General features: G+C 44.1%; 1 protein-coding gene across 1 annotated transcript in view; it reads left to right on the top strand.

Annotated features, from left to right (window-relative positions):
• The window catches only part of LOC100752832 (guanylate cyclase soluble subunit beta-2), a 49,584-nt gene that overhangs the window by 15,571 nt on the left and 21,724 nt on the right, over window positions 1-12,289 (top strand). The window contains exons 4-7 of the mRNA XM_035453103.1: window positions 3,975-4,135; window positions 9,139-9,238; window positions 10,097-10,293; window positions 12,050-12,158. Of these exons, the coding sequence (XP_035308994.1) occupies window positions 3,975-4,135; window positions 9,139-9,238; window positions 10,097-10,293; window positions 12,050-12,158 (567 nt within the window). The remainder of the gene's footprint in view (window positions 1-3,974; window positions 4,136-9,138; window positions 9,239-10,096; window positions 10,294-12,049; window positions 12,159-12,289) is intronic.

Genomic DNA, 12,289 nt, shown 5'->3' with positions numbered 1-12,289 from the left:
AACCAATGGTACAGTATTCATTCTTTTCTTCCTTTTTTCTGTAATTTTAGCCTTCTTCTTGGATCGTGAGAAACCTGGCTCTACTTATTGTCAATACCTTTGCTTATTCGTGCAGCTCTTGTGTGTTTAGAAAGTATTTTCAAAATTGCTAACACATTTATGAGATATCAAGGCCTTCAGATTACAGCCAGATATTTGCTTAACCGTATGTCTTTAGCCTTAGGACAAAGCAGTCTAAAGACTGTTTAAATGCTACTGGATTTTCTTAAGGATTAAAAAGAATTTTTAAAATCATGTTTATGTCTGTGTTTGGATATGTGCATGTGAGTGCTGGTGCCTAAGAGGCCAAAAGAGACATCAAATCCCTTAAAGCTGGTTCTGAGCCATTTGGCATGGGTACTGGCAACTAAACTCGGGTCCTCTGCAAGATCTGTACATGTCCTTAACCACTGAACCATCTCTGCCCAGATAGGTGAATTTTTTTCCCTGAGTAATTATGTTATCCAAATATTTCTATTGAAATATTATTCTGATGACTTCTTTGTTTCTTTCTTTGTGTATGTCTGCACCTCTCTATTTCTCCCTCTCCATCTCCTCTGTGTGTGTGTGTGTGTGTGTGTGTGTGTGTGTGTGTGTGTGTGTGTGTGTGATGTCCTTCTCTCCTTGTATTAGGGATTGAATCTAGATCATCTCACTTGTTAGGTAAGTGCTCTATTACTGAGTCATGTCCCCAGCCCTCTATCTTTTATTTTATGATAAGGTCTCATTAAGTTTCCTAGGGTGGCTTTGAACTAACTAATTTTATAGTTCAATTGAGCCCTGAACTGGTGATTCTCCTGCCTCAGTCCTCTGAATAGCTGAGATTATTTCCCGAATGTTAATTTGGTTTGGTTTTCTGCCTTGAAGCTCTCCTTTATCATTGTCTTACTTAGCGCAAGCAAGCACATGAATCAGTGACATGGTTCATAATTCTGCAGCTGTTCCTGGGGCTCTGCTCTCAGAAGTGCTAACCCTCCATCCTTCACAGCTTTTCTCTCTGCCCCATTCCCACCAAGGTCCCTTAGGTAGCCGGCTTCAACAGTCCCTGCTTTATACAGCTGGGGTTTACTTTTGTACAGATAAACAGAGAGATGCCTCCTTTTTATTCCCTCTCATGAACAAAAGATGTAAAAGTTCACATACTAGAGATTTTTCTTCGCACTGCTAAATAACATTTTAAAGCCGGCTTGTGTTTGGGGCTCTCTTCCTTTTCCCTCCCATTTTCCATATGTCCCTGGTGTCCTGTGAATCAGAGGGCTCTCAGGGTCCTCAATTCACAGAGGTGAAACTGAATAAAAAAAAAAAGTATGACAGCTGTTGATTTTAAAAAGAGGCCTTTGTCCCCCGTCAGGCAGGCATTCTGCACCAAGAGTCCCAGAAGCAGCTCGAGGCCAGCACAGATGGCAGCTCCCCACGCAAGCCCAGGCTGTGGTCTAAGGAAGTCAGCCTCAGATGGAAGTCCTTTTCTGTTGACAGTACTGGGTACCAGGAGACAAAGCAGCTGGGGCTGAATCAGCCAATACCGTGGGTTCCCCCTTCCTCAGGTTTGCAGCTCTAAGTCAAGTCAGACAGATGGTTCCCCGGGGAGAAGGGAGCCCTTCATGTTTCCTGGCAGGTAACAGGATGCACCTGCACAGAGCTCCTGGCTTCGGCTGCACAGCTGTTTCATCCTGCCTTGAATGGGTAGGATTCATGCAGCAGGGAGGGGTGGGGGAGAGCGGAAAGCCGCAGCCCCACACCTGTCTGCATGCTTCCTGGGCTGGGAATAGAATGTGTTTCAGTTCACTTAGGATTTAGCAGGTGGCTCCTGAATTCTGGCATAGACAAGCCTGTTGTCAGCTAGGAGGGACAAAAGAGACAATTCACGTAGGCCACGGCTTTCTTCCACCCTTCCATCCGGACCATTGCCTAGACTCAGAAGACCTGGCTAGCAGTTTTGGCAAACTATGTTTGATTTATCTATGCAAGCTCAGATTCCTATCTTCCCAGAAGTCTGGCTATAGACAGAGAGCTGTAAGGAATCTGTTGTTCTGGTGTGTGTGTGTGTGTGTGTGTGTTGTGTACACTCATACATGCACATGTTATTAAAGATTGAGTCTAACATGAGGTAGGGCCTAGGCCTGGCCCAGGATGATGTGGTAGACTTTGGGGAGTCCCTTTTGAAGGCCTTACCCTGCCTGGGGAGTAGAGGGGGGATGGCTAGGGGCAGGTGGGATGTTGGGGGGAGAGGTGGGAGAGGGAGAAGGGATTGACATCTGAAGCAAGCTTGTTCCTAATTTGAACTAATAAAATAAAAAAAAGATAATGGAAAATAAGTGTTTTTAATTTAAATAAAAATTAATTTAAAATATAAACATGAATAAATATGTAATATATTGCAATAAAAAAAAGATTGAGTCTAGGGGCTCATGTGTGTTAAGTGACTCCCTACTACTGAGCTGTATCTCCATCCTTCTTTTTATTTTCCAATTTGAGACAGGGTCTCACTAGATTGTCCAGGCGAGCCTTGAATTGAATCTGTAGCCCAGACATGCCAGAAGTTTGTGATCCTCCTGCCTCAGATTCCTGAGTATCTTATAGCTACATACAAGATTGTACCATAAGGCCTCACTGTCCTGGTCATCTTAAATGAGAGGAGCCTTGGAAGTAAGGACCACTTTGCCTGCCTGCCACTCTGTAGTACCCTGTACTGAAGTGCTTGGTGGGCAGAGAGCTTCTCACTGTGACGTCAGGTCCATCGGGGGAAGCAGTCTTTAAAGGATGCAGTCAGGAACTGTGACTCTGGTAGGACTTGCAGGGACTTTCTTCAGCCCCACCAGGAGTCAGAGCTCTACCCCAAGTGGAAGAATGGTCTCAGGGAGCTCCAGGCTGGCCACGGCAATGAGATCTTAGGTCCACAATGACAGTGAGGGCAGCCTTCGCCTTGTTTGGCTGTGGGATGTAGCACAGAGGACATGGAATTCATTAAGAGACACAGCAGCAAATCTGGCCTCTAGCTTGTTGCATTGATCTCCTAGACAATGAGAGACACACTAACAGGATCACCTATTCCAAGATCATAGCATGCTTGGAGAAGAATAATTGATTATTAAACATTGCAGGACCTCCAGACTACAGTTAAAAAATGCTCCCTGTCCCCACCATGCAGATGAGAAAACGGAAGACATGGGCCATGCCCCCACCTCATACTGTAGATTTACCTCAGGGATTTGTCATCACTTAGTTTGTATTTAGCAACAAACAAACAAACAAAGTAGAACTCAGTTGTTGCCTACACGAATTCCCTGATCTTTAGAAAGATGGAAATGCAGCATGACGGGAGAGCACAGTTAGTTTCGCCTGGAGATTGGCAGGGGAATCATTATGGAGCATTTCATATGAAAACAACCATGAAGGGAGACAGAGACCTGGTGAAGCTGAGAGAGAAAGGTGTCAACATCTCAGGTTTCTGCTCTCATCTTTTGAGTGAATTTTGGGCAAAATCACTTTGCATTTCAGTGTTAGTTCTGAGAGTCAGCCTTCAATTCCACAGCCGGCTCTTGTGTGAAGGTGTGCATGGTGGTGGGAGAGATTGGAGGGAGCGACTGAGCTCCACCCTGCCCTGAGTTAACCTGGATCTGGGCACAGGATCAGTGGTCAAGGGAGTCCACCAGCTCTACAGTTCTTCTCTCTTCAATCACTGGGAAGATCTGTCTTAGATGTTACTGAAAAGAGTGAGAGAGCTTGGGAGGGACTCATGGTTAACCAGAACTGCTCCTAGCTCTTTATGATGCCTTGTGACATTGAGGTGATTCCTGATGTGTCACTGATATGACGGTGAAAGACTAGACAATAACTGTCACAGCAGCATGACTTGAGTCCTTCGGATATGGATAAAAACTACTCACGGGATAACAACACCTTCTAGGGATCTTACTGGGGTTCATATTCTACAGATGTATCCATGGAAGCCATTCTGAAGCTCTTTGGAGAATACTTCTTCAAGTTCTGTAAGATGTCTGGCTATGACAGGATGCTGCGGACACTGGGAGGAAATCTCACAGAGTTTATTGAAAACCTAGATGCCCTCCACAGTTACCTGGCATTGTCTTATCAGGTAAGGCCATCTGGGCTTTGTCTTCGTGGTCCTGAGAAGTTAAAAAAAAAAAAAGAAAGCTCCCCCCACCCCCACCCCTCCCTGGAGTCCCCAGCAGAGGAGCTGCACAATTCATGGCCTCCGGCATTAGTGGGCCCAGTAGCTCTCTAGGAGGACAACAGGGGGATAAATACCCACTGGCTTCCTTTATAAATGGGTCAACAAAAAATCAGACTTCTAGGCTTGTGGTTGGGGGTGGGGTACTTCAGAAGGTTGGACACAGACTTGGAAGAAACAGGGAAGTCAAACCCAATGGGAACAAGGGCTGGAAAACAGGTTGGGGTGGATTTTCACTCTCCAGGTCTCTTGGCCTGGGTGGAGCTGATAATAGGGTATGCAGCCAGATTAGGCCTGTGCAAGTATCAGAGGGAAAAGCTTGGCAGGGCCAGAACTGGGAGCCATCCAACACTGATTAACCCATTGGGGTGATGGACTGGGGTGTTAGAAAACTAAATTCCCAACTGGGGTATGTCCTTCTGGAGTTCATGCCTTGATAGAGTTTATTGAAAATTAAAATGCCTAGATTTTCTTATTATACATCAAAATGCCTTATTGTAAAGATGTGTTATTCAGCCATAGCATAAATAATAATTTATTAACTGTATAAAACAGTTTATTTACTTATTCTCTCATACATTACATTCCAACTCCAGTTTCCCCTCCTTTCACTCCTCCCAGCTCTTCCCTTCCTCTCCCCACCCCTCCAGATCCACTCTTCCTCCATTTTCCTTCAAAATACAGCAGGCCTCCCAAGGACATCCACTGAACATGGCATCACAAGTTACAATAAGACTAGGCACAAACCCTCATATCAAGGCTAGACAAGGTAATCCAGTAAGAGGAAAAGGGTCCTGGGGCAGGCAAAAGACTCAGAGATTCTCCTACTCCCACTGTTAGGAGTCCCACAAGAACACCAAACTATACAACCATAACATATATGCAAAGGACCTAGCTCAGACCCATACAGGATCTGTGAATGTCACGACAGTCTCTGTGAGCCCCTAGGAGCCTCACTTAGTTGATTCAAACATTGTATTTTTATGGATCTTTATAACTGACCAAGATCTTTCATTAATTTCTATATTTTGTATTCATAAGCACTCTTGGAGGGTGGTCATAAGGATACGATGGGACTGTGCTCACTAAGGTGCCCCCTCAACTGTTATGATGGTAAAGGGGGACATGCTTTTGTTCGTCTTCCAGATCAAGACAGTATAAAAGCATTGTGTGTGTGTGTGTGTGTGTGTGTGTGTGTGTGTGTGTGTGAGAGAGAGAGAGAGAGAGAGAGAGAGAGAGAGAGAGAGAGAGAGAGAAAGAGAGGGGTATATGTGTTTGTATGTGTGGTGTGTGTGTGTGTGTGTGTGTGTGTGTGTGTGCGTGTGTGTGTATGTGTTTGTGTGTATTTTGTGTGTTGTGTGTATGCACTGGGGCATCAGCCTGTGGAGATCAGATAACCTCAGGTGTCAGTTCCCACTTTCCATTTTGATTGACACAAGGCCTCTTGTGCTTTACAGTTGCATAGGCCAGCTAGCTGGACCTGGATTATCCTGTCTTGTCCTCTCATGTTGCCATAGGAATCCTGGGATTACTATAACAAGAGCACTCCTGGTTTTAAGAGGATTTTAGGGATTTGAACTCAGGTCCTCATACTTTCACAGCAAGGTTTTTTTTTTTTTTTTTTCATTGAGTTATCAGCTCCTAAATAGTTTTTGAGTGCCTATGATGTAAGCGCTTTTTAAAGAGGCATGTGACACAGACAAAAATAGAAACCAAGTATCCCACCTCACTGTGATATGTAGATCAAAAGAGGCAAATAAAGGTCTGTAGCGTTAGAGTAGACACATAAAAGGCATTTTGTAAGCAATCACTTCTCCTTGCACTTCCTTCTCTCTGTTCAACTGAGATGTCTAGTTCCAACATCATAAGAGCTTACATGGCAACAGTGGTCAAATTGCTTCACCAAAGTACACCTAGGAGGGTGTGAATAGTTAGACCCTATCCTCCTAACCCCACATGGGCACATACATACACCACATATAACACACACAAAGAGAGATGTAAACACACATTCATACCAACATCACATATACTGTTGTTGTGTGGCAAAACCTTTCCTGGGGAGATGCAACACATGTCTACTTAGCCCAGGTTGGGAGCCCATGACAGAACAAAGCATGGGTACCAACAAAGTTCGACTTGGTGAACCAATGAGTTTTATCAGGGTTTCTTATAGGAGCTGAAATAACACACAGACCGACACATCACCAAAGCCCACCCCAGCATGGGTGACAGCTCACAAAGGTTAGGAATCTGGAACACACTGCACAGACTGCAGGAACCTCAAAAGGTGGATTATGTCCCTCCCAAGTGACTCAGTTATTCTAAACCTCTTCCAGGCAGCTGGGCTGGACACAGTCTTCTTTGTAGTAGGACTTGTCTGAGAATGACCTTCAGCCATCTTTATGGCTTACTCTGGTAGGGAGGAGCCTAGTGAGTCTGGTCAGTTTCAGGAACTTCCTAAAGCTATTTTGAGTTGTTTACTTACTGGCTTAAAAAGCTTCCCTGAAGGATGGAATCTTTCAATATGGGAGGAAACATAATCTACATACACCAATATACTTTTAGAAATAAAAAACAAGTATTTGAAATTCAAGAAGAAACCCATTTTCTCTAGTAGCCCTGCACAGTGAAGGACTGTAGTCCCTTTGCTGAGAGCCTTCGACTTCTCCCCTAGTTTAGACCAAAGCCCAGTGTCTTGGGTGCTGAATTGCTGCTGAAAAAGCAGTAGGGGACCACCCCCTGCCCAGCCCCGTTCACTCCTTCAGAGAACCTCCCAGTGACCTTTTCCTCACCTATCCTAAGAGGGTGGTGTTGGTGCTGAAGTTTCTACAGTTATTTCTGGACAAATAATGTTTCTTTTTGTATGTTCTTGAGGGTTTTAGTTTTCAAGTGGAACTAACGCTCAGAACAAAAATGAGTTGATTATTTCCAGTTGTGAGGTCTCTGAGCCACTAGTCTTCCCAAGTGAAAAGGCTCACATGGCTTGGTCATAGGCCAAGTATGGTGACAAACAACCCTTGAGGGTATATAAGAGCAGCATGGCATGGTGCTAAGGATCATGGAGGCTTAGCAATAATTTTCTCATTAATCTCCCATTTAACTTGCCTGGGTGAGGCCCAGTTGCCAAATGGAATAGGAGGGGCCAGGGGACAGGGTATGCTTCCTCAACAGGAGCTGAAATGGTGGTGTTATGTGACTGGAGAGATGATGGGGACATAGTTCTATGTGTGTGACTGTATAAATACTGTTGTAGTTCTGTGTGTATAGTAAAGGATGCATACTATTGTTCTGTGTGTGCTAATGGGTACATACTATTGCTTCACACCACTTTAAAAATAGTAGTTTATGTGGGTCATGATTGTGTGTGTGTGTGTGTGTGTGTGTGTGTGTGTGTGTGTGTGTGTATGTGTGTGTGTGTGTGTAGGTTCACATATGTGTAAAAGTGCACATAAAAATGGATTGTAGAGTAGACATTTGGCTATTGTTCCTCAAGTGCCATATAATTTGGGGTCTCCTATATTTGTTTGTTTGTTTGTTTATTTGAGATGGAGTTTTCTATTGGCCTGGAACTTTTCTAGTAGGCTATGCTGGCAGGCCAGAAAATCCCAGGGATTTGCCTGGCTCTGGCTCTGAATGATTTCGTTACATAGGGTCTTGTTTTGGCATGGTGGCTATTTTACCAACTGTGCCATTTCCCTAGTGTCTAGTTGTGATTTTCTATTCTCAAATTATAACCTACGATTATTATCAGTATTAATAAAACAATGGCCCCAAACAAAAAAAATAGTAGTTTATGACACAGCTAAATCATTCTTGAGCATATACCCCAGGACTCTAAATCATCTAGAGAGATATTTACATATCCATGTTTATTGTTGTACTATGCAAACAGTCAAGACATGGAACCAGCCTAGATGCCCATCAATGGACAAAGAAAGTAGGTACATATATACAGCTGAGTTTTTTGCAGCTGTATAGAAAAATAACATCATGACATTTTTAGGAAAATGAATGCAACTGGAAATGATTATGTTAAGTGAAATAAGCCAGACTCAGAAAGACAAATACTATGTGTTTTCTCCCATTTGTATACTTGGATTTAAAATTACACACATACAGACCATGTGTGGTGGTGTGCTTCTTTAATCTCAGCGTTCAAGAGGCAGAGGTAGGAGGATTTCTGTGAGTTTGAGATCAGCCTGATCTATACCATGAATACTTGACCAGCCTTGGTTACACAGTGAGACTCTGCCTCAAAAATAAAATTTACGAGGAGGGGCTGGAGAGATGTCACAGTGATTAAGGAAGCATACTGCTCTTTCAGAGGATCTGGGCTCACTTCCCTGCACTGACATGGCAGCTCACAACCATCTGTAACTCTAATTCCAGAGGATCAAATACCCTTTCTGACCTCCACAGGCACCAGGCACACATGTGGTGCACACACACACACAAAAACAAACAAACAAACAAACAAAAAACAAAAAAAACCACTCATACACGTAAAGCAAACGTTAGTAACAAATAATTTTAAATTATGTATGTGTGCACATGCACACACACACACATATATTAATGTGTATATGTGTCAGCATCACGGGCTAGAAAGGGGATCATGAGAGGAACAAGAGATCTTAAGGGAGGTGGGAAGTCGAGCTGATGGACTACATGTAACAATTAATTAAGGGTATAAATGAGGTAGAAAGGGAGCCAGCTGAAGGGAGTGTAGGGCCAGTCTGGGAGGGGACTGAATAAGAATAAAACATGGTATATAAAGATGCTATGGTTAAACTCATTCTTTTGTATGTTAACCTAGAAAAATAAAAATGATTATGAGCCTATAAAATCATAACATAAACAATGCGTTTTCCCTGTTGGGGAAATGTGCTTTGTCTATTCGTTAGGAAATGAACGCACCATCCTTTCGCGTAGAGGGAGGAGCTGACGGGGCAATGCTTCTCCATTACTACTCGGACAGAAGCGGCCTGTGCCACATTGTACCAGGTAGGAAAGGGATCAGCCCATCCCAGAGCTCTCTCGGGTGGCTAGACACCCGCTGTGAGGCGGGCACGCCATCTTATAGTGCCCAGCTTCTTTGCCATTACCTTGAGGATCTGGAGATTTTTAGAATAATTTCCCGAATACCAGAAGAAGGTATGATCTTTACCACTCTGCACAGTTGTTGGCATAGCTGTGATAATTCTGTGCAGATTTTGTATCTATTGAATCTTTTAAAGAATTCAGCGATGTAGAAAAGTCTTGGTATTTAGTCTGCTTTTGTTGTTTTACTTTGCACCCGGGGCCTCCTGTACTCGAAGGGCACACACTCCTCCATGGAAGTACATCTCCTGCCCTAAAACCCAGCATCGGCAGGTGGCTGTTTCATGCCATTCTCCCCTTAACCGCCCCCACCGCTGAGTCGGTAGCTGTTGCTGACCCTTTGCTAATGGAGATACTGTGGTGGGCAGCTTCATGTTTGCTTTCTTCATATTGCATATTTCACTCCCAGGAAGATTCCCAGAACAATAGCTTTGAACACATGAGCTTTAATGTATTTCCAGTGAATTTTTCTTCCACTTACAGAGTTTGTCTAATAAGTTAGATGTCTTCCTGGAATGAAAACATGAATAAATGTTGAAGCAGAAACTATATGACAGGGACACATTTAGCATTCAGACCCTCAAAACTTAAATTTGTGCATACTCCTCCCCCTGAGCCATCATAGGATGCCTATCATGAGGCGAGACACGGGTGTAGTGAACTGAAGAAAAACCACGAAGTTGTACAACTGGGTGTGTTAGTGATGCTTGGCAGTGTGCTGCCTTCTGCTATTCCTCACCCGCAGGTGTCATTCTGCTGCAGGTATCATTGAAGCTGTGGCCAAGGACTTTTTTGACACTGATGTGGCCATGAGTATCCTTGACATGAATGAAGAGGTGGAGAGGACAGGGAAAAAAGAACACGTCGTGTTTCTGGTTGTGCAGAAGGCTCGCAGACAGATGAGAAGGACAAAGGCAAACAGGCCACTGGACACTAAGGACATTCAGACAGATGAAGAGGTACTGGATTTGCTGTGTCTTCAGAGAGCATAGTTTCCCCAGGACAGGCTACCTGTTCTGGAACAGTCCATGCAAACAACACAAATAATTGGTCCTTGAGCAGTGAAATTGAAGGCAAGCTTTCCCAGGCCTGGTCTTATTGACACCATTGACCAGATTATTCTGGGTTGTGATGGACTGCACTTTGTAGGATCCTTCACCACACCACACATCTCTATCTATCCAATGTGACTAGAACCTTGCCCTTTAGTTGTGGCAATCAAAATTGTTTCCAGGCATCACCAATGTCCCTAGACTAGAGGTGGGAGTAAAAATCACTTCTAGTGAGAGCCAGAAATCAATGTTAAATTAATGTAGACTTTCTAGGTTGGGCCTTAACCTGTAGAAATGTTCACATATAAAATTGTTAAAGTTGGATATAGGGATACTGAGGCAGGAGGATTGCTATGAGTTTGGGGCCAGTCTGGGATGAAGAATAAGAACCCTCTCTTAAAACCTCAACAACAACAACAAACTAAGACAAAGAATTTGAAGTTGGAATTTGGTACCTTCCTTTGCAATCCTCTTGCAATGAGTGAACTTTTTAGGACCTTAGCGCCCACTTAGCAGGTGGAACCAGTTATAGTTTCAGTGTGCAATCAAGAGCCCATCCTTGACCACCACAGCTGCCACACATTAGGTGATCATTGGCAGTTTAGATGCCACACGTGTTAGATTAAAATCTCTCTGAATCCATGTAGACTGTTCAAACACACAGTTAGGATGGTGATTGCTGGAGTTGTGTCTTAGAATGTGCAAAGCTTTTCAGGGCCCACTCACAAGAGTATCCAACCCTAGGAAGCATGCTGTGGGTTCTTTAAACGTGATAGAGATTTTCTTTATTTTTGGTGCGCTTGCTTAGGATCACAGATGAATGACAGCCACCAATAAACCAGTAGCTTCTGAGTTTGTTATCTCACATCCGAGAAGACGGAAACTGGGATAAGGGGAAAACAGAATGAACACGGGTTTATTGACGAAACATGAGAAAGAGCCCCTCCAATTGTGGAGGGGCTCCATGAGAGAAGTACTGACAGGATGCCTGCCTACTAGATCTTATGGTGGGAACTGGATGGATGCTGGGATTATCTTTATTGGGCCTGGTCATTTTTAAATGCATCAACCAATCTGAAACAGTAAGGAGTCTATAACCCTCTGCACAATCCCTTGGCGCAAGCTGAGAGTGACTCACCAGTCTAGGGGAGGGTTATGTGTGCTGTGTGATCAGCTCACAAGAGCCGTGCATTTATTGACTAGGGAGAGCCATCTCCTGTCTCAAGCGGCTGCTCATTCTGTGTGATCACATCTCCCCCTGGGAAACATTTCTTGTCATAGTTAACTAGCCCACGGCTGTGCCTCTTTGGTTGCTACAATTCTTTTGCTGCATAAAGGGACACTGTGGTGAGCATCCCTCTGCCTGCTTTCACTGTATTTTTAGTCTCAAACACTTAGGAAATCACGACCCTCTAAGCATTCCCCAGAGATCTTGTAAAAATATCTTGCTTCCTTTGATAGAGAAATGGCTTGAGGATTAACTAACAGGTACACCTTGGAGCTCCAGGCTCTTGATAGAATTGATCTTGCAAGCCTGCACACTGTCCCTCAGGCCACCAACACTCGTCAGTACACAAATATGGGGCCAGCAACAGCTGTCAGGGCTTGTTCTTCTCCAGTCCTGTGACCAGGTGCCTGTGTTTCCTTTCCTGTCCCTCTGTAGGCTCTCAAGACAACGCTCCTTAGGATGAAGGAGCAAGACTTGAGCAGCTCTGTTTGCCCTGGGGGGAAATCTCACTGGGATGTGAGGGCATCAGTTATGTTTGGGAAAGGTAAGTGTGATGTTCTCCTGGACCCAGCTTTTAGATAAGAACAACTGCCCTGCTGGCAGGGGAAGAGCCCTGATACACAAATAGGGCAAAGCTCCCTATGATTTAGAGGCCTTTGATTCCCTTGGAGCTTG

This window comes from Cricetulus griseus (assembly GCF_003668045.3).
Source record: "Cricetulus griseus strain 17A/GY chromosome 1 unlocalized genomic scaffold, alternate assembly CriGri-PICRH-1.0 chr1_1, whole genome shotgun sequence".
NCBI lineage: Eukaryota > Metazoa > Chordata > Mammalia > Rodentia > Cricetidae > Cricetulus > Cricetulus griseus.
Note: the sequence above shows the minus strand (reverse complement) of the source record. Positions and strands in the feature narration are given on the sequence as shown.